This window comes from Lampetra fluviatilis, chromosome 10, assembly GCF_964198595.1.
Source record: "Lampetra fluviatilis chromosome 10, kcLamFluv1.1, whole genome shotgun sequence".
Taxonomy (NCBI): domain Eukaryota; kingdom Metazoa; phylum Chordata; class Hyperoartia; order Petromyzontiformes; family Petromyzontidae; genus Lampetra; species Lampetra fluviatilis.
This window is the reverse complement of record NC_136284.1, coordinates 7,558,837-7,580,337: the sequence shown is the minus strand read 5'-3', so window position 1 is coordinate 7,580,337 and position 21,501 is coordinate 7,558,837. Positions and strand designations below refer to the sequence as shown.

The 21,501-nt window shown below is 42.5% G+C and overlaps 2 protein-coding genes across 8 annotated transcripts in view; both read left to right on the top strand.

The window, feature by feature from the left end:
- Positions 1-6,831, top strand: part of LOC144934521 (sodium-driven chloride bicarbonate exchanger-like) — a 76,142-nt gene extending 69,311 nt beyond the window's left edge. For 4 of the 7 annotated variants that reach the window (XM_078860383.1, XM_078860379.1, XM_078860378.1 and 1 more), the window contains 6 exons: positions 339-512; positions 1,307-1,444; positions 1,864-1,893; positions 2,250-2,350; positions 3,259-3,363; positions 4,832-6,831. In XM_078860383.1, coding sequence (XP_078716509.1) covers positions 339-512; positions 1,307-1,444; positions 1,864-1,893; positions 2,250-2,350; positions 3,259-3,363; positions 4,832-4,913 — 630 coding nt within the window. In that variant the 3' untranslated portion in view covers positions 4,914-6,831. Of the gene's footprint in view, positions 1-338; positions 513-1,306; positions 1,445-1,863; positions 1,894-2,249; positions 2,351-3,258; positions 3,364-3,964; positions 3,993-4,831 lie in introns of all 7 variants that reach the window. The other 3 variants (XM_078860384.1, XM_078860380.1, XM_078860381.1) reach the window with 2 other exon arrangements.
- A 5,062-nt stretch (positions 6,832-11,893) lies between these two features.
- SUMO1 (small ubiquitin like modifier 1) lies at positions 11,894-20,637 on the top strand. Its single transcript, XM_078860377.1, has 5 exons — positions 11,894-12,141; positions 17,658-17,735; positions 18,582-18,659; positions 19,417-19,488; positions 20,223-20,637. Exons 1-5 carry the CDS (start codon positions 12,130-12,132, stop codon positions 20,289-20,291), a joined length of 309 nt encoding a protein of 102 aa, XP_078716503.1. The 5' UTR covers positions 11,894-12,129; the 3' UTR covers positions 20,292-20,637.
- Positions 20,638-21,501: the final 864 nt, after the last annotated feature.

The window sequence follows — 21,501 nt, the reverse complement described above, 5'->3', positions numbered from 1 at the left end:
TTAACCATAATAAAATAATTCTCACGACGTTTCGGCCACAACGCAAGCAGCCGTTCTCAGGTGAAGACCAGGTCTGTCATTCAGACGCTGTCTCTCCGACAGACCTGGTCTTCACCTGAGGAAGGCTGCTTGCGTTGTGGCCGAAACGTCGTGAGAATTATTTTATTATGTTTTATTTTTATTATTTCATTATTTCCCTTCTACGTGACTTTACCGAAAGAACCAAGAAGATGAACTATCCATTCGAGCCATGGGGGGATGATTGTGACGCTCACACTGATGATGATGATGATGTTGATGTTGACAATGTTGCTCATTTGTAATGGTCGTCGTGACAGTTCTTCGACCGAATCAAGCTATTCGGAATGCCGGCGAAGCACCAGCCTGACTTCATCTACCTGCGCCACGTGCCGCTGCGCAAGGTGCACCTGTTCACCGCCGTGCAGTTCACCTGCCTCGTGCTGCTCTGGGTCATCAAGGCGTCGGCCGCCGCCATCGTCTTCCCCATGATGGTACCGTCGTGAGCACGAGCACCTTCGGCGGCCTTATCCCCCCCCCCCCCCTTTCCAGCCATTGCAGCAATAATATTAACGGACCTGGACAGCCCTTTTGTCAATCCACTGCCGGATGACGGCCTCTCTTCGCCATATTAGCTACCCTTCGCAAACGCTTCAAGTGACCTGTAGTCCACACAGTCTGGAGCAGGACCTTCCCACACCCTCTTTGGCCATGCTTCTCTAAAAGCACGATTTTAATAAAACACCAATGTTTATGCACAACCCTTTTATCGATTTACTGCTGGATGAGGGCCTGCCCAGACGTATGTGAGTTTTGGGGGCTATTTGACAATATTTTATCACGTTGGTCAGTGCGGGTTGGTGAAGGCAGGTAGCACGATACGCGACTTGATTTTGCTGCATTGGCCTCTGCTGCTCACAACTTATATAACAGCTGTTTTATGCATAACAGCCTGATCCCCCGCTCTCTGGACACACAGGCATAAATAGTCATTAATCCAGGAAGGCCCCGCTGAGTTATGCAACTATTTTTGAGGAAGGTCCTGCATTGGGATGTTTGGCCAATTACATTTTAAGGCAGTGTTTTGCATATGGGAGAAATCCGGAGTACCTGGAGATAACCATCCAGGCATAAAAGGGGGATAATACTCAAAGATCCATGCATAGATTCGCAAACCAACACTCGGTATTGCCATCCTCTGGATGACGGAGATGTTTGGTTTTCTGCTGAGGCTTCAGCGACTCCTGAGCGCGCGCGCGCGTCCGTGCGCTCGTTGATTTTGCTGAAGGTCCTGGCGCTGGTGTTCATCCGCAAGCTGCTGGACTTCTGCTTCACCAAGCGGGAGCTGAGCTGGCTCGACGACCTCATGCCCGAGAGCAGGAAGAAGAAGTTGGAGGACGCTCTGCGCGAGCAGGAGGACAGCGAGGTGTGTGCGTCGCCCCCACCACCGCCCCTCGCGTAACACACAGTGGGCAAACAGCAATGAAGCCCACCCTCGATTACTCCACAAAGAGCACTCGTTTACAAACCACTCTTTTAAACGGGTAATAGGTGCAGTATTTTAGAAATATTAAATGATGTTTGTTATTTCACAAATATTGTCATTAGAGTTATAAAAGAAAACGAGTATCGATAATCGTGATGTGAGACTATTATTTGCTAAACAAACGATGCGATTATTGTGGACCCCTTATATCGTGGTATCGACATATTGCGGCAAGCCTATCAAAAAGGTTCCACCAATGAAGTCTCCATAAGCACAGCACAAGGGAACCAGCGGCTCATGTCCTCATCATTATTTCCTGTTTTTTTTTCCTGGGCCCATCACAAACATTACGCAAATAGCTCAGGAACAGCGGAGGCAGCCGGAGCCGGGTATGTTATAACGTCCAGCGTGTACGGCGATGTCCGAGCGTGCCCTTGCATGATTGCATGCCCACCTGTCTCTGTTGCTTATTTGAAAGGCAATAATTCTCGTTTTCAGTTTAGCTTGACGCCCTACATGTTCAAGTAATGCGGTTACTGGAATGTGTTTAAATTATCAGACTTTCAAGAAGAAATACATCTCACGAACTTTATATTAGCCGTTGGATTATAAAAATGTGTCCATGCAAAATGGCAACGCGTGTCGTAAGGGCGCGATCTGTCGTGGCAGTTGCATCGACGGTGGCGCGTTGTGGTTAATGTTCGTCGTTGAATCGTCCCAACGTGCGTGTGACCGTGTGCCTCAGGAGACCCAGCGCATGCTGGAGGTGGCCGAGGTCGGCACTGTGCAGGTTCCACTGGAAGGAGGAAACGTTCTCAAGATCCCTGTCAAGGGCATCAAGTTCAGGTGACGCCACATCTTTCCTATTTGCCAGCTCGGTATTATGAATGCAGAATAGACACTGCATGTAATACACAGCCAAGCGGCACAATTTCCTGCACAGCGCTATGTATTTGCTTACAAAAACATGCTTTGCGTTGAGATTGGTGCATGAGCACAACAAAAACTCAATACATTCACCAATAATACTGCCTTAAAGGTAAGAAGATATATAATATTCTCTGATACAAAGAAAAACTTTTGCCCCTAAACATCGCATCCATTAATATGAATCATTGGATATTTTAATATATTGTGTACTTTATTTCAATGGTTTATATAATTCATTGTTTGCATCTTTAGATTCAATAATAATATTATTGGTTTAACACGTAGGCTTTCGCGACCAATATTATTCATAATCAACGTTTTTTGGTTAGATCGCGTTATTTATAAATGTGTCGTAACCCTCCACCACCCGACACGGCTAATCAGCAAAAAGTACCATGTTGACAAAAGACAAATAGTTTACTGCTTTAGCCCACCGGTGTGTTGAAGCGTGAAACCACAACATTTACAATTTTTGAGTAGAGGAGAGCATCATTAAGTCTCAAGACTCATTTTCCGGAGAGCCTTTTTATTGTGATGCATGCCCAATTACTTGAAGAAACGTTTTGCATATGGGAGAAATCAGGAGTACTGGGAGAAAAACCCCACATAAACAAGGGAATAACACACAAAACAACTGCACGGATGGGTTGACAAACCCATTTGCTGTGCTGCTATCTCCTGGCCATCTGCCAACATTGCAGCACTTGTAAGACTCAGGTCTGCATGATTCACCAATCCTTGTTTACAAAGTGCTGGATTAGAAGCATGTACCATCGTGCCCAGATAATCCAGTTATGCCCATTTTGCGGCCTTTTGAATTTCAGCCAACGTGACCCTTCCATCATCAACATCTCGGAGGAGATGTCCAAGACGGCGGTGTGGAAAACTCTGGCTGGCAATACTGACAACACTCACGTGGATGTTGAGAGGTGAGTCACATCACTATGTTTTGCAAATTAACTAAGCATATATATCTTTAGCACGGTGAAATACATAAATGTTATACATTTGGGATATCACCGTTGTGCATTAATATTCATCAAGAATTTACAAGGAACCCATAGATAAGGCTGAAGAAGAAATTGGCTTTGCTGTTGGTAAACATGGGATGACTTTTATGGAATGTGCAAAAAAGTTTATTGAAATGTATTCAGGCTCTTTAATAAGAGTGGAGCAGTGGTTAATGCACCGCACCGATCTGAATTTCATTCCTGGCCGCAGCTAACATTGGTGGCGGGTGATATTTTAACCAGTCCTGGTTGCCTCGATCAACCCCCACTGAGCAACATGGCAAAGTATGGCTGACATGGCATGGAGAGACCTTCATCCAGCAGTGAATTGATGAAGGGCTGTAATTTATTATTATGAAAGATTTTAAAACACGACGATGTGCGGAGTCATGCGGTTCCATTCATAAGAACATTGCAACAAACTTGGTATCATCTTGTAGATTTAATTTGGAATAAAACATTTCTACGTGTTTTAATATTTAGCATTAACCGACACTCTCATTCCCATCCCCGTCATCAGCTCATCCCCTTCCCCTGTTTAACAAATGGTAAGCCAGTCTGCCACCGCGTGTCGATTTTGTAAAATGCCAACGTTGAGTTTGTTTGCATGGTTTCTGATGCATGCCCTCTTATAAAACAGTTTGCCATGTAATACACGATTACAGCATCTGTTAATGTTCATCAGTTGGTGAACTTTTCGTTATTTTTCTTTCATTTTCACATGTATGCTATTTTGTTAATTTTGCATGCATTATTATTCCAGAATGATGTATATGTAACAACATAATTAACTGCCATTCAATTTGGAGAGACTATTAATATTATATTGAAATATTAATAGAAGATGGCTTATTTGTTCATGTTTACCAGCACATAGTGGATGCCCCCAGTGAAAAGTGTAATGATGTATGGTTCTGCATTTCCATCTGCAATCTGAATAAATAGTTCGTATGAAGCTCTATCGAAAGAGCCAATATTTGATACTGAAATATAGATTTGTATGTCAATGCTATACTTTCAGAGCAGGCAGTCCATCACTTGCAGATGACCAGTACGTCCTTGCTAGCGACTAAAGCGTATCACAATTGAACACAAGGAATGCAGTTACTTTCATTAAAACATTTCATTTTTATGCAAGGCCATGACTGAAAGACTTTAAGAAAATACAGACGTGACATGCGGTGATGAACAACCATGGATCGCCTCTCGTTGAATGGCATTAAGCAGCTTGTGTTTCTTTAAAAGGCATTACCGAAACGTACTTGAATGTAATTTCTAACCAACTGTTATAAAACAAAAAATATATTTGGCTGGCATAAATGCCAGCGCAGTTTATAACACAATCTAATTACAGCCTCATCACATGTCTGCGTGATAAACTTTGCAGCGCCGGGCAAAACCCTGGCAAGAAGGTGAACTTGGTGCCAGGATGTGTCGAGCATCATGCACCTTCGGAAACCTCGGTGTGATGACTCGTGTATCGCGTGGTGCCCCCACAACGCCTCGCAGTCAGCGGCTTCCACCACCACCACCACCTCCACCACGGTTGTGATTTCCAGTCCCACTTGGCCACCCTTGCTGTGCCGTCTCGTCCTGCTCGGCGTGTAAGAGCAACATGGCGTTTCATTTGTCATGGCTTCGTAACTTGTCGTCGGCACACGTTCATCAACAATGAAAAATGTTGAATCTTGTGAAACAATGAGAAGGAAATAAGGTGTCAGAGAAAGGGGTCGGTTGTTGCCCTGATGAAAAAAAAACCGACACCTTTAATGAACACGATGATCACGATGCACATTGATTTACATTGGGAAGGTTTAATTGTGCAATGCAGAAGCTTGAATTAAAAATCACTGCAAAGTACTGCGATGCAGCTTTATGGACAGGGGGTACCTTTCCCAAGGGACTCGCATTGATCGCTTAAGACTGCAACGTTCCTTCTGAAGTAAAACTGCCATGTAATTAAGCGCATCTTTAATTTCAAACGATTCACTGTTGAATAACATCAGTATGATGAAAAAAAACATTTGTATTTTGTTCCAGTACTTCCTTCAATAGCACTTACTCGTAGTCCTTGAGTAATACTTGTTTAATGCTTTTGTTTACAGCACATGTCGATCATACATTATTTAATTTTGACTCATAATTTTTGTATATTTAGATAACAGCTACAATCGACATTATTTTGGTGAAAACCGTTATGGTACTTTTGGGAGATGTTTGTCGAACAAAATGCTTATCAGATGATGATGAATGCTCCTTTAAGGATTAATTTATTTAAGAGATTTCACTGGTGTGACGGTGGTGTGTATATTTCTTTTGTTGTAAGCTGTATGTTTTATACATTGCGCATCAGAAATGTTATAGTCATTGCCAACATTTGATCCAGTCGCCTTAATTATGTTTCTTCTAGGTAACTCAAGTCTTATAAATGCAGTTTACTTGTTAACAAATCTCCATTGTATTTCTGCTTAAGTGTGATCAACACAGACAATTTTGGAAAACTTGATAATGAAGAATGACCATATGTAGAGTGGTTGTGATTTTCACGATCGCTGTACTTTGTTACCCAGCACTCCTTCGGCTGTTTTGGGTTAAAGTTGTACTAAAAGGACCTGGATGGGGTTTTTTTCCCCACATTTTGCAAGCTGGGCTATAATTCTCACTTGACACTGTGTTTTAGCAGGTGAATCTACCCACCAGGTAAAGTGAACTATTGTATTTGTGAGAGTAATTTTGCCTGTTGGGAAATAACACATTTATAGTTACCATGAGAAGTCCGAATGTGGTTTCTCCCAGACTGACTGAGAAGATCACCAGTTATCCTTTTTGCAATCAAGCGGTGTTGATTTTTACAGATCTATAATGCTCTTTTGAATTAATTAGGCTGTGAAGTAGTATAACTCTTCCTTTTAATGTTTGTACTTAAAGATTCTTTTTCAACAGCTTCTACGTGTAATTTCTACCTTTGACAAGAAACGTGAAAATCAGTGTTTTTGAATACTCGGCCTTCCTGTAGTATTTCATGACCTGGCCCAATAAATAAAAGTTAACAAAAATATGTGCCACAAGGCATGTTTACGTCCAATATCCACAGTACAAAGAGCCCAGTTTTAAGGCTCTTGGGACAACTGTTAGGGTCCACAGTGATACACAATGCAGCATTTCTGACTGCCACTGTTGGTCCCATGCTGTTAGCAGTGAACAGTAACATTGTGTATGTGACAAAAAAAAGCCAACATTTCCTAGCTTCATTATCTCTGGGCCCAGCAGTGGAGTTTGTTTAAAAAAAATTGAGCTACATCTTTCAAACATAAACGTTCGTATTTTGTAAAGATGTGAAATGACCCGTTTTTAATGAGGAAAGCAATAAATTAAATAAAACTGGAACCACGAGTGTGTTTTATTATTTGTGAGATTGTTCTTGTCATTCTTAAGTTTATTTTATTTTGTTTAACAAGGTGAGAACTGAAGAGACCCAGGATAGTGGCCTGGGGCATTTGGTCTGCCGATTTTTGCAATGTATAATCCCAATCCCAATTGAGCCATTCGTGGGTAATTTTGGAATATGGAAAATTTGGACTCTGACACTGGAACACAATGGCCTACTCTTGCGAATAATATCAGGGGTGCTTTAGCGTCCACTGCGAAGAAGACAGCGCAGATCATTTTCACGGTTAATACATCTGCAGTAAGCATGCAGCCTCTTGATTAGAACCATGAACCTCTACAACAAACGACACTTGTGCTACTGATAGAATTTCTCATGCGTAATTATTGCAGTTCTGGTGTTTGTGTAAGGTACCTGATTGTTGTGATAATATAAACAACATGCCCAGTTATTTGTTCAAATTTTATTGATTGTAAATATGTATTGACTGAAAATTACGAATACTTCAGTCCAAACACCAGCCAGGCTTAACTGGCCAGCTCAACTAGGACACAAGGTGGTACGCTCGCAGAACCCTCTCCATCAACCCCACCCTTTGCCAGCATCGAAAGTCGAGCATGAAGCCAGAAAATCTTAAACCAGGGCCAAAATCTCGTTTTTCACACCCGGATTTTCTGCCAAATCGGGACGTTTGGTATGTATGTATGATGGACTTATTTCACACTACGTAGTTAACCGTGCTAATCGGAGGTGAAGGATAAGCTAAACAAAAAGCAGTTCTAAAGAAATGAGTTTTCAATCTTACCCTCGCTTGGTGGCCCTGCTCCAGCGCCACTAAAGTGAGAAACCTTGCTTGGTGATAAACCGGCATTGTTTGTAGTCATGGTCCCTACAAGCAATACAAATGTGGAGTTTCTACAGCTGGCTCTGGCTTGTCAACTAAAATGAGCAACGTTCAACATTCACTTCGGTGCAACTCATAGTCCGTAATAACAATTATATAACCATGGAAAAAACCCGATCTTAAAACAAATTGAAGCTTTTTGAAAGGAAACAGCATTTCAAAAGTTGCAAAATAAAGCTAGTTACGTAAAAACCAATGACCAAATCACCTGGAATGCACCCAATTTCGGACGCTTTAGGCATGTTTGAATATATATGTAGTGCTTGAGTGGGTGGCCACCTTGTATAAAACTAGGGGTTGTTCGGGGGTGCCTATGGCACCCCTCACAATCGTTTACGGCCTTCGGCCAGGAAAGTCACAAACAAAATTGCACACGAACGACGCATTCACACAAGCACCCAATGCTCCGTTTTGAAGTTTTAAAATGAAACATCTTTGAATTGTATTGTTTTGTATTAGATAATTGTATTTCTTCATTAAAAGCTTATATCATTTTACATCTGGAAGACTTAATTGAAAAGGACATTTCGTGTGCATTTTCTCTCGTCGTTAAGTCGATGGCCTTGCTGGGGGTTCGGTTTGATGCGGACTTTCATCTGTTTGGGATTGCGGGATCGAAATAAAGCGACATAGAGCTGCTGGCCGTGCGAGAAGACCGCCGTCTGCAGATCGATTCCAACGTAATTGAACGTTTGTCCCTGTGCCTCCGTCGTCCATGCAGGGGGCGTGTAGGTTTGCAGCGCCCCCTGCATGAAAATGACGGAAAGTGCAGCGTTCATCACAGACATAAAAAGTTGTGCGCTTATATAAGCGTGCTCGTTATAGGCTACTGCAAGGCTCCGTTGTCAGCAGGGGCCATGCAACAAAATCCATTGCACTATACTATGCTCCCACGTCTATGCTCTCCACCGTCACAAATCCACACCGATTAACATCGCGTATAAGTCAATGACCTTCTTGAGCCATGTGCCCTGCCTGGCAAAGGATGGCCTGTTTCAGTGGAGTGTCGTACAATGGACATACCTGTGAATAATACTCGAGTCTTGAGTGCATTAATCCGAACCTTACAACTTAACTGAAACAAAACATGACCCCATTGCAACACATCATCGTTGGCAACAACTGCACCCTTCATGTAAACAACATACTTATACCCAATTCATGTGTTTAGTTGTGTATTTTTAATGCCACGCTCTTGTACCGTGAGTGTCTTGCACCTTCACAGGAATGGCGATGCAGCAGTACTTAAATTGGTATTCTGTGATGACCATTATTTTAATAGATTTCTGCAGTAGACCACAGCTATACTTTAACCGTTCATAATCAATTGCAACACATTTCTCCAGATAGTGGCAAGCCAAAGGGATTTTATGGCTGAACACAAATGGAACACACAGCCTTAAAATACACGTTTATAAGAAACTATCCACACGTTTAAAATATATAGACTACACATTTAAATATACAGAACATTGCAATCCAAACAAAATAACATTTAAGGCATTGACATTAGTTTCGACACTGTACTGGATTGAGAAATATGAAAATATAATGTAGTACAGAAATAAAAAAATTCCGGTGGAAGCCTTTAACATCTAAATCAAGAGTTACAGTATATTGACGTACAGTAACTTCAAATTTCACAGTGGTTCTCTTGACAGTCTGATGCAATGCTAGCGGCAATGAAACACCCAAATGGAAATTTCTCCATTTCATTATGATGCTGACAGCACAACTGGAATATACCACGGGGGGGAGGGATAAAAAAGGCACGAAAAATGAATAAAAACCTACATCCGCAAACTCACGCTCCACTCCCCACAGACAAATACTTAGGATCCAAAATTCCACACACGGTTGCTTAATTTTTCCCAAAATAATCCCATCACACACATACACGTGCCCTGTACTTTACGATCGGGGGAAATGTTCGAAAATGTGGACGTGCAGGCTTAACAATAAAGGAACCACCCTATAATACAATCCGCAAAGAGATATATTTACAATCCAGGGTCATCCCACGTAAAAACAATCTTCATATTCAAGAATTACTTACATTTATAAACGCAAACCCTGAACTCCTATGACTCCTATTCTTGGTTCTTTCGGTAAAGTCACGTAGAAGGGAAACAATAAAGTAATAAAAAATATAATACAGCAAGAAAATGTTCTTGCTGTGTTTTTCACACATGATGATGATTGCTTGTGTTGTAGTCGAAACGTTGCGAGAATTGTATTATTTTATATTTTTATTATTGTATTGTTTCCCTTCTACGTGACTTTATCGAAAGAACCAAGAATATGAATCCCTGCAGTCACGAAAGCTTTAAATCCTATAACTCCACCAAACACATCACACGCACGTCACACAAACCATTAAATTTTTGACCCATTCCCACAATGTTCCCACTCACTGGGAGGGCCTCACTTCCACAATTGGCCGGCAAACTTCCACAATTAATTCACAACCATAATTTTTTTGGAAAAGGGGCCTTAATCCAGCAGATCATGGTCGGTAATGACACAGGATATGTGAAACCTGCTCCGTGTCGAAAGCACAAGCAAATACATCCCCCCACTCCCAAAGGAAAAGTAACTAACGGCCAGGTAAATTTCGATTTAAAGCTTTCGTGACTGCATGGATTCATATTCTTGGTTTTTCGGTAAAAAATGAACTGCTAAGCTGGCAGCGTATTCTTAAGCTGGGTCGGAGGAGGAGAGAGCCTTGACAAAGGAGTTTACGTATCAACCAAAACAAAAATACGCTGCCAAGCTTAGCAGTGTTCATTAGGACGCTGTCTTTCCGACAGACCTGTTCTTCACCTGAGGACGGCTGCTTGCGTTGTGGCCGAAACGTCGTGATAATTTCACATTATGTTTTATTTTTATTATTTTATTATTTCCCTTCTACGTGACTTTACCGAAAGAACCAAGAATATAACGGCCAGGTAATGAAGATCACCATCGACAACCCCAGCAACAACCACCACCATACTCCCCTTCGAAACGTTGAGTTTTGGCTGTGACAATAGCTTTTAGTTGCTGAGGCATTTGGGCGCCACCTACATGAAAATAGAATTACTATCATCGCTCATATCCCGTAACACATTCCTGCGGATGGAGCTGGTAGGAACGTTGGGTTGCTCGGTCAATGGCAAGGGTCAACGGCGGCGTGGTGTATTCCGCAAATATGCCCGACTGTGAGGGCGGGCACAAGCCGGCGTGAGTAGGTTAAACGTTGAGTTTTATAAGGGCACCACGGGGCCAGCCCCTCCCCACCCCTCCCACCTCCCCATCCAGCCCCACCCACCCTCCCCACCCAGCCCCTCCCCACCCAGCCCATCCCCACCCTCCCCTCCCCACCCAGCCCCACCCCTCCCACCCCTCACCCAGCCCCACCCTCCACACCCAACCCCACCCTCCCCACCCAGCCCCTTTCCACCCAGCCCCTCCTTCCCCACCCAGCCCCTCCCTCCCCACCCTGCCCCTCCCTGCACGACGGACACAATAATCCCCTGTGGGCTGGTGTAACCAGGAGGTTCCTACCAGTATAATTATTCGTCCAGACGGACTAATTGCAACAATTTAGAATTGGGATATTCATACTGGAGGAATGCGATGAGCTATAAAGCTCTTTTTCACAGGTGTCCAGGAGGGGCGGGTCAGAACGTTACAACAACAAACAATACAAAAAACATGGTAGAAGTGTAAAGTATAGGAAAGGTAAATAAATCACTTTTTTAAAATATATACAAGTAAAAGTAAACTTGAGTTGTATCTTCTCAGGTAAATGCCACTGAGATATTAACTTCTTTTTCAGAAGTGACCTGGTCACAAATGAGAGCTCAACAAAGTGGCTTATAATGTGGACATTTATAGCGGCAAAAAAAACTCGAATTAATCTAAATTATTTACGGCACAATACAAACATTTAACCAACAACAATAATCGATTCTCAAAATATCGATTACTCCAGTAGACCGATTTCTAGAATCGAATCGAAATCTCCAGGCGGGGGTACGATAATACTTCCCACAACGGACGCGCGCGCATACACACACCCCCCCCCCCATACACGCATCACATGGCCTAATCTCGACCAATCGGGCGCGCGGTTTGGGGGGGGGTCAACGTCGGCCTGCTTATCCGCGCTAAGAAATCCACTCGTGACGTCACGCCGTCGCGAGCCGCTGGGGCCGTCTTCTCATCGCGCCTCCTCCTCCGCCGTCGTTGTTGTCTTTCCTAGCCCCGAGTTTGTTCGGCGGCGAACGATTCGCCGTGGCTCTTTGCTGTTGTCGTCGAGTTTTGTGTTTCTCCAAATCAAGACCAAAGAGGGAAAATCCGTCGCCAGCGCTCGGCAGCGGGACTCGCTCTCAACGCCGCCTCGCTCACGATGTCTGATCAGGTGCGTGCCCTAGGCGAGGCCGCGGCTTTCGCTAGGCCGCAGTGTGGGCCCCCATTCATTGGGATGGAGGCAGCGAGAAAAGATCGTCCGCGGGCAACGTCGGGCAATTACACATCAATACTCGCCATGAACACGGGCTTATGAAGCATAACCCCCCTGAACAGCGACTACTTGACACTAGCCCTAAGCGCGCACTAAAAACACGGGCTGTAGGGGCGGGCTTGGCAAGGCGATGCCTAAACGCGGGCTGCGGTATAAACACGCATTCTATAAACACTTTTCACAGAAGCGGTGTGAAACGACTGCAATCGAAACCTTACTCGGTACGTGATTTAAAAGACGGACTCTAGATTTACTCCCGAGCCATTAAATTCATAACCTTATTCAATCCTCGCGAATCGCCAAGCCAGACAAACCATCGGACCCAGACTACGGCCATTGCACTAAACACAGTTTGTAAACACTACCCCAAGGCCTTGGCTGAACACTGACCTATACCGCGACTCAGCCTCGAATGTGACCAACCTTCATAAACAATACACACATTTAATCCCAAGTCCCCAACTCTATTGTTAAGTTAAACCAAACATTAACAACACTGTACTTCAACTCAAAACACCAACTCTTACTCAAAACACTGACTATCCAGTATACGTAAATACAAACATGGATTATTTTTTTACACGCGAACACTTACCCAGGGCGTCGTGGCGTGCACATGTAATCGAGTAGAACAGTCATCGACTTACGAACGAGATTGGTTCTCGAGATACGTTCGTAAGTCGAAGTGTTCGTAAGTAGGAACGCAATAATGTACTGTATATTCAGTTTCATTTATTAGGTATAACCCTGTGAGCCATGCGGCTCTTGACTCAGGTGCAACCGCAACAAAACAAAAACATGAACAAGAATCATCTTAAAGTGACTACACACAACAGAAAAATCCAGGAAAAACAAGTCTTCCAGAAAAAACACCGTATTTAAACGTTGTGTGCAAAAATCCCAGTGGGATGCAAGTCAAACAATAACAATCATAAGACAATGTAGATTAAAGTTATCAGGCTAACTCTGTACTACAACAAACAAACATGGCTAAACCAAAACGTTTTCAAAATCACCAAAATTTTGCTATAAAAGCAATAACAGTAATTATAGGAACTGTGATTCAAATTTAACAATAAACGATATGCATAACATGTACGACCAAACTTTGCAGCCATAGCTGGCTGCATGAGTCACTTCATAACAGCAGGAGTATCGGGAGCAGAATCAAAAAGTTCCAATACACCTTTAAAGATCAGCACACTATAATCAAAATGTACATAGGTCAGTGTTACAAAATGTCTTACGTGTTAACAAAAATGGGAAGCATGGTTAAACTCACGAATAGCAAATATTGTACATTTTCATGTATATAGAAACTAAAACAAGAAAGTAACAGAAAAAAAGAGTTTTACATTAACTCCTCTACTTACGAACGTTCAGAGATACGAACAAACCTGTTCGTATGTACAGTTGCCTGTTCGTCCCAAGAGTCGTAAGTTCAACTGCCGCTCAATGGATAGCGGTGGTTGTTTGGTGTCATTTCCCAGCATTCCCGGCATTTCTGCCTAGGTCACCACCATCATTGTTGTTGTCGTCGCTGTGCGGTTCACTACGACGTTCTCTGCGCTTTTCACGAACATCAACCCCCACTGTCTCCGAAGCATGAGTGGTGATAGTGTCGAAGGTGGTAGTAAGAGACACACTATTACGACGGAAAATAAAGTGGACATGATAAAGCGTTGATAAACCAGTGGCATCTACAGCAGATTATACAACTGTTAAAGCCATTCCCCGTGTTTAATGGGCATGCCGTACAACAAGTCAAATCGACTTACGAACAGACATCTGGAACCTAACTCGTTCTTAAGTAGAGGAGTCAATTTAGTTTCACTTTCCTTACACACGGGGTCACGTGCGTGCGCACACAATGACATTGGTTCCTCATATAGCCTGAACAGACTATTGGGGCAAGTGCTGTTAGAGAGCAGCACCGATGCAAGCCGACACGGCACACGATGGGGAAGGGTGGTCAGGACCACGCCCGGCCGCCTTTGACTCCCCAGTGGCGATGTTTACACACCACACCACCAGGTACGCATTTGTGGCTGAGGTGACATAGTGGAGCCACTGGTGTTGGTCATAAGCGGGAATCGAACTTGTGTCGCTGGGTTGGTAGTGCACGACCGCTCCACACACACATACATGGGGGCATGGGCGTGCACAGGCGCACACTCGCTTTCACACACATGGACACTCACTTTTGCATACTCACTTTTACACACACGTGTGCGCGCGCACACACTCCCAGCGGAAGGTCGTGACTACATCTCGTGGAGGATCACTCAGCGGTTCAGTTAGCAAGTGTTGGCAAGTCGATGTTAAAACATAATCTCATGGAAGCTGGTTCATAACTGCGGATGTTCGTAAGTCGGGTGTTCATAAGTCGATGACTGTACAGTATCGAAATAACTGCAGGTTCATGCAAATCTGTTCACTGCTCAACTCAGGAGATGGCAGTGGAGTATAGCAAATTGATGTACACGTATGGGTTCATCTGCAGAATGTCGAATGTTATCCTTCCGTATGCAGGTGTTTCTCCAAGTACTACTGTTTCTTTTCGCATTCAAAACATGTATGGAATTACCAAACACTCCTTAGGGAGAGTCTCGGTGTGACTTTCCTGGATACATGAATGTTTATACATTATTATAAACAATGATTCTTAACCACAGCCCAACTCTTAACTATGAATGCAGATTGCCTATCTACCCAACTTAAAAACAAACCTTAAAATAGGACTCAAAACACAGACCCCGACTTGGACCCGTACGTTCTCCGTGATCCAGACTCAATACATATTAACCCAAGCTCAGACGCTTACACCCCGACATCCTCTCTACACTTACCTTTGCTCTAAAATACCTGACCTCGATACTACTTTAACGTGCGTTAACTCCAGACACTGACCTGAACTCTAAAGACACGTCCCAACTGTTAAGACACAGACCCTTAATCAAATTTGAAACGCAAACTCTTATGTCCGTGTTTCCATGACCCCAGACAAGTAGACAGTACTAGCATGATAATTCGACACATCCTGGCCCCGTGAGTTCGTGTTCGCACGACAGCCCTACCGGCACTACCGAACACACAAGTGATGCACATGCAATCCCTTTGTTTTTGTAAAAAAAAATTCACAATAATAATTGATTTGCGAGCCAAGCTCCTCCACTCACCCTTTTTCACTCGGTGCCCCACTCGTTTTACCTTGTCCAAACCCTGGTGTCAGGCGTCATGGGGTCAACGCAGACACGGAACGTGCACTGAATGGAGCAACTAACTTTTGCTCAAGTTCAGCACCTTGATTGTGTTAAACAACAAAAAATATATATAAATTAGACCTATATCATGGATAAGGCTAATCTAACCCAAGCCTATGTTAAACGTTAAAAACAACTTTGGATTGCTTCCCGAACCCTCCACACAACCGCGGAACGTAGTGGGGAGAAGAGGGAGGGGAAGGGATGAGTCAATGGAGCCTCATGACTCACGCTTTGGGATAGGAACCCACGCCCAAGACCAGGATTTGAACCAAACTAGGCTGACCCAGCCGAAGTTCCCATTGGTCATGGAAACGTATAATTATCGAGACTAATGATGACCCTAACACTAACCCTTAAACCAAACCGCGACCAACCCTCGATTAATCCTGTGACCCACGCCTTCCCAGTTAAAATACACGTAGAGTACACAATAATTTAAACTTGTAACGGCATTCATCAATGGAGTGTGGCTACTGCACCTTTACCCTCTTTGTGCAATGTAATGACTATTACATACTAATGTGTAGGGCAATGTAGTGAAAAACTTTTGCCTAGGAGAACCCCACCAAGTCTTAAAATAATTATTAGGTTTGCAATGTTTGGCCATTTCCTTTTGAGTGTTTTTTTATATCATTTGTAAGAAAACCCACGTATCTAAAGAGGGAACACACATGCTGTATAGATATGTAATTGAGCAACAGTTGCTGGTGATTTTAGCTGCTGTTGGAATTATTTGAACCAATTTCCTTTCAGACTCTTGTTATAAAGAGGTGCTAATTGCTTGTACATCTAAGTGTGCCATGTGCTAACTTGCCCAATCTTAGACTTAGCAGGGTGTCTGACTGCTTACTTTCATTTTGGTATTGGCCGCGCATTGCTAAGAATGAAGTTCACTAGTTGGGAGAACCGAGACATATAACCTTGCACTAAAACTTGGAATGGCACTACTGCACTAATTAGTTATACTCATGTAATAAATGGACTCGACCACAGTATCTGGTCTGGTGTCCTTTATTCGGGTTCGTTTCTGTTTCCCACACGGCTGTCCTTTATCTGGCTCCTTCCACACGGTGCCGACTTCGCTGTCGCTCCCGTCACCGCCAACAGCCCCGCTGTTGGTCTCCGTCGCTCCCGTAGCTCCTTAGCAGCCTTGCTGCTGTTCCCCCACACGCAGCCCCTCTGGCTGCTGTCGCTCCCGTAGCCCTCTTGCTCTGCAGCCCCCGGCTGCTGTAGCCCCTAGCAGCCTCGCTGCTGTCTCCCACACGCAGCCTCTCCGGCTGCTGTCGCTGCTCCCAGCTTTCGCCCTCCGTGGCCTCACCCTCGTCCAGTCTCCAACCAACTCTCTTCCATCCCGCTGGCTGGCGCTGTCACCGAGCCCCTCAGCCACCAGGCTGAGGGCACGGCGACCACCCAACGCGGTCTCCACTCTTCCCTCGCCCGACTGCCCCGATCTCTTCCTGTCTCGCCGCTATACCATCTCCCTCTCACGTGACCCTGACTCCTCCCCCACATGACGTCACATCCGCCAAGCCCTTTACGCCCGCATTACACTTATACACCAAAATGAAGGCCCAAATCGCCCAGGATTCTTCTGATCTTGAAAGATTTCGGAAATTGGGCAGGATTGAACCCCCCTAACCTACCCACACAGCGTTGGGAGGTGCTCATGCTGCAGTGAATTAACAATAATTTGAAGATTGTGAGTCACAACTAAACATACCTGGCAGTTCACCTCATACTAAGTTTAAGTCATGGTGTAAATTATGCCTTCCTGCAGGAAAATGTAGCAGTACAGCAAGTGGAGTTATGACCTATCATATGTGGAGTTTGAGTTACTCTGTCTATTGCTTTGATGTAAAACTTTGAAGTGGGTATCCTTGCCTAACAGCCCAAGCTGGTTCTCCGTGATTTTTTTTAGCACCTTGTAAAACTTTCCTGGCTATATTTAAAAAAAATTGTACAATCTTATTTAATTTGGAGTGGAGAAAAAACACTGTTTAACTCTACAACTTTTCGTTTATAGTTTAAAAGTTGTTCAATGGGAACACATGGTTACGTGTTGTTTCTAGACTCTAGTCGTGTGAATTGCAAATGTAACCTATTATTTGTCTTGTCACTTTTCCTTGACTGTGCATCTTTACGGACCAGGAAACGAAGCCTGCTGCTGATGGAGAAAAACCCGAAACAAAGGAAGGCGAATACATCAAGCTCAAAGTGATTGGACAGGTTGTTGCACATTGCATACCATAAGTTTTTTAAATAGTGGGTCTAAACATTTTCAAGAATATGAGTTGAAGTTCCTTTGATCTGTTCAAATTTTGTGTTGATACTGTCAAATAATTTCTGAAATCATATCAGCAAATCCCAAAAGTAATCCACTTTTGGATGAAGACCCCTCCCTACATCATTGCCATCCCTCATGGTCTTTGTGATGCCACAATCCATATCGGTCCTTTGCATGAGATTATCTCATTGCTCCACCTCCCATTGTTGGAAACACTCAGGTGTGTTATTTCTGTGACTACCATTCCATCACCTGTGTCGGCCTTCAGCCATCTCTCCTACAGATGTCTTGCCCAAGCGAATTTCTCTTCTTTTAATGTCTCTAATTTGTATTTCATAACCCATTTTTCCTCTTTGCAACAGGTTCATCTTTGCATGATAAAAATGTTTTGTTCCATTGTCATTGTATACAATTCATATCCATGTCATAGCAAGCAATGTGTTTATTTAAACATTTTCTCTTTAGGCGCGTACATGTTTTGCTTTCATTGTCGGATACATTTTTCTGAAAGCATACTTTGTTGTGTTTTCCAGTTGTCCCTTAAATAATACTTTTTCGTATTGAACAAACTTTTTGTATGTGACTTTTGTTGTGCTCATATTTATCTTGAACCAAACTTTTCAACAATATTTATGTATGCTGCACTTTTTTCTTGCTATGAAAATTAAAAAAATGTGCTATAAATTTGTGGGAAATGATCGATTAAACTAGAGTTATGAAGCATGTTGGACAGTGGCCAACACAGAGTGGAGTTTTAATTTATCAGTAAATGTATTTGATTATTTCAGGACAACAGTGAAATTCACTTCAAGGTGAAAATGACTACACAGCTTAAAAAACTTAAGGAATCATACTGCCAGAGACAGGTAAAACATCACTTTGTATCCTTATATACAGAAATATTTTGAACAGTATAACGTGTTTTTATTGCATATGTACATTGTCTGATAGATCCTTTACAACTTATACACACCAATGTTTTACTGGCTGTCATTGCAATAGTTACATGGCAACTCTACAATAGCATGAAATGGACAAATATAGTGATCATTCCTGGCTCTTCACATGGGATAGAGTAATGATATTGCCAGTTAACCCACACTTTTGGAAAGCCAATTCCTGCTTTTCATGCAATTCTAACATGAATTGTCAATTGCATGTACAGTAATTGGCTTCATTAGCCATGACCTATCCACTGCTGGATGGAGATTTTCCCAAGCCATTATCACATCTCAGTTTCACAGTGCTAGTCTAGCTCCTACACAAGAGCCATTTTCATCATACCATCTCTGGTGGGTATCTTCACTTGGGGAGGTGTACCTTCTTTGGCTGCCACTCCATAGCCTTGACCACCAGCCATTGTTCATTCAAGCAACATGTTTTGCCCAAGCTGCGTTACTCAAGTCACTGTGGTTTTTTTTGTATACATGCTCCAATTCACGTGCTCTTGTATTTCTGTAATTAAGCGTGCACCTCTCAATGCTTCTTTAAACAGTTGGCTTAGGTTGATTTCAAACCATAAAACAATATTAGAGATTTTTACATCATTTATAATACAATATTGAAAAGTAACCCTGATCATGTGTATTTGGGTCATAACAAATACCGATGTGTTCCTTTTAGGGTGTCCCAGCAAACTCTGTGCGGTTCCTCTTTGAAGGACAGAGAATCAGTGACCAACAAACTCCAAAAGAGGTGAGGAAAAACAACAGTATTGTACAATTCATGGTTTAGACAGCTGAACATAATACAATGAAGTCCTACCATTATTATTGGATGAATTAATATCTAATATCAACTCGTTATATGCAAGTAGCACAAGGTATTTCTAAAGGTATGACAACGCAGTGATTCTGCATCAAGTTCCAACTGGCACTAGACAGGATCTCCAGAAATGTGTGGCCAATAAGTCAATAAAATGTATTATAATTGACGTGGTTTCAACCACCGCTGCTGCCGTCCACTGATTTACACATTCATCAGAAAGGCAGGTAGGAATTGATCTAATATAAAATGTTTAAGAATTTAAATATGGAAAACTTGAACCTAGGAAGTGTGAAACATACAATATTTAACTATTGTACACATTCTTGGTTCTTTCGGTAAAGTCACGTAGAAGGGAAATAATAAAATAAATGAAACAATAAAATACAATTCTCACGACGTTTCGGCCACAACGCAAGCAGCCGTCCTGTGTTGTGGCCGAATCGTCGTGAGAATTGTATTTTATTGTTTCCTTTATTTAATTTTATTATTTCCCTTCTACGTGACTTTACCGAAAGAACCAAGAATATGCATCCTTGCAGTCATGAAAGCTTTAAATCAAAAGTTTACACATGCTTTCATTTGCAATGTAACTGTTCTACAAAAATACATTCTTGTATGCCTTTGTTCATTGCTGATTACCTATAATTGAGCATCTTTTGCAGCTTGGCATGGAAGATGAAGACGTGATCGAGGTGTACCAGGAGCAGATGGGAGGGACGCACACGGCTTGACAGACACCACATAACCCCACCGCAAACACTGTTAGCAGGGATCTTATCCAGCACCAAAACCTTCTCTCTCCCTCAGTACACTGCTTTTCCAAACAATTTTTTTTAAGACACATTAAACGTCGTTTAGTAATATTGGTAAGAAACTAATGTTTGATAATTGACTTACCTTGGACGCTTTAGTTTAAAGCAGACTCATGCGTTCATCTGGATGTGTGCTTTTGGCATACTTGACATGTATGAGCAGATAGCCATAATTGTAGTTTTTCTTTTTTTTTTAGATGCTTGTCCAGTTATGAATACCTTTAGAAATAACAATTTCTAGTGTTTTCAGGTTATCTAGCAGATAGCCATTCCTATCATTAACTTTACAGTTTTATCGACACATGTTCAGGTATACATACCTTTACAATGATCAATTGAGTGTCGGTTAAGTATGTTTTATATTGTTGAACAGTTGATGGGGCACAACGAATTAAACCTTAGCCAAAAGCTGTTTAGATCCAGGATAGTTTGTGTGCATTAATTTAATATTGCATATAAACATAAGCCAACTCTCTTTCCCCCAAGGAGTATGATAACGACAACTACTGGTTCAGAAAAATGCTTGTTGAACTTTTTTTTATTATGCTTAATAATTTGTGCATCGTGAAAATATCCATTTCCTTGTAAAAGTTTGCATCCATTTTTGTATTGCTTTTACATTTTACGGGCAGCATTTGTACTTCATTGACACAATTTGTCTTGGAAACTCCATACAGAAGCTGTAAAATATAAAGCAATATTGTCCTTGTATTATACAACTTTCATTTTGCTGTGGTTTTGCTTATTGTAAGTTTAACATGGCGTTTCAAACGTTATACCATACTCCAGTCAGCAGAGGGACAACTCCCCTACACCACTTGTGCTAAATGTCTGTTGTACAAGCTCCTATTGTTAATAAAAACATTTAAATTGTTGGCTTTTAACATAAAATTAAAAAAGCAGACCTCAACATGTCGATCGTGGGTGTATTTCATACAAGAGGTTAAACTTACAGCGTTTGCATAGTTTAAAAGCATATGCAATGTAACCTTAAGGTTACTGGTAGCCAGCAAGTTATAAGTAACCAGCTTTACTTCATGCCCGGCCGCCTTTGTCTCCCCAGTGTCGATGTTCACACCAGTTACTCGTTTGAGGCTGGGTTGACCTAGGACCAGTTCAAATAATCGTC

Coding starts and splice junctions, on each gene's coding strand:
- SUMO1 (XM_078860377.1), top strand. Junction 17,736..18,581: donor AGCTCAAAGTGATTGGACAG/GTTGTTGCACAT, acceptor TGATTATTTCAG/GACAACAGTGAAATTCACTT. Junction 18,660..19,416: donor AATCATACTGCCAGAGACAG/GTAAAACATCAC, acceptor TGTTCCTTTTAG/GGTGTCCCAGCAAACTCTGT.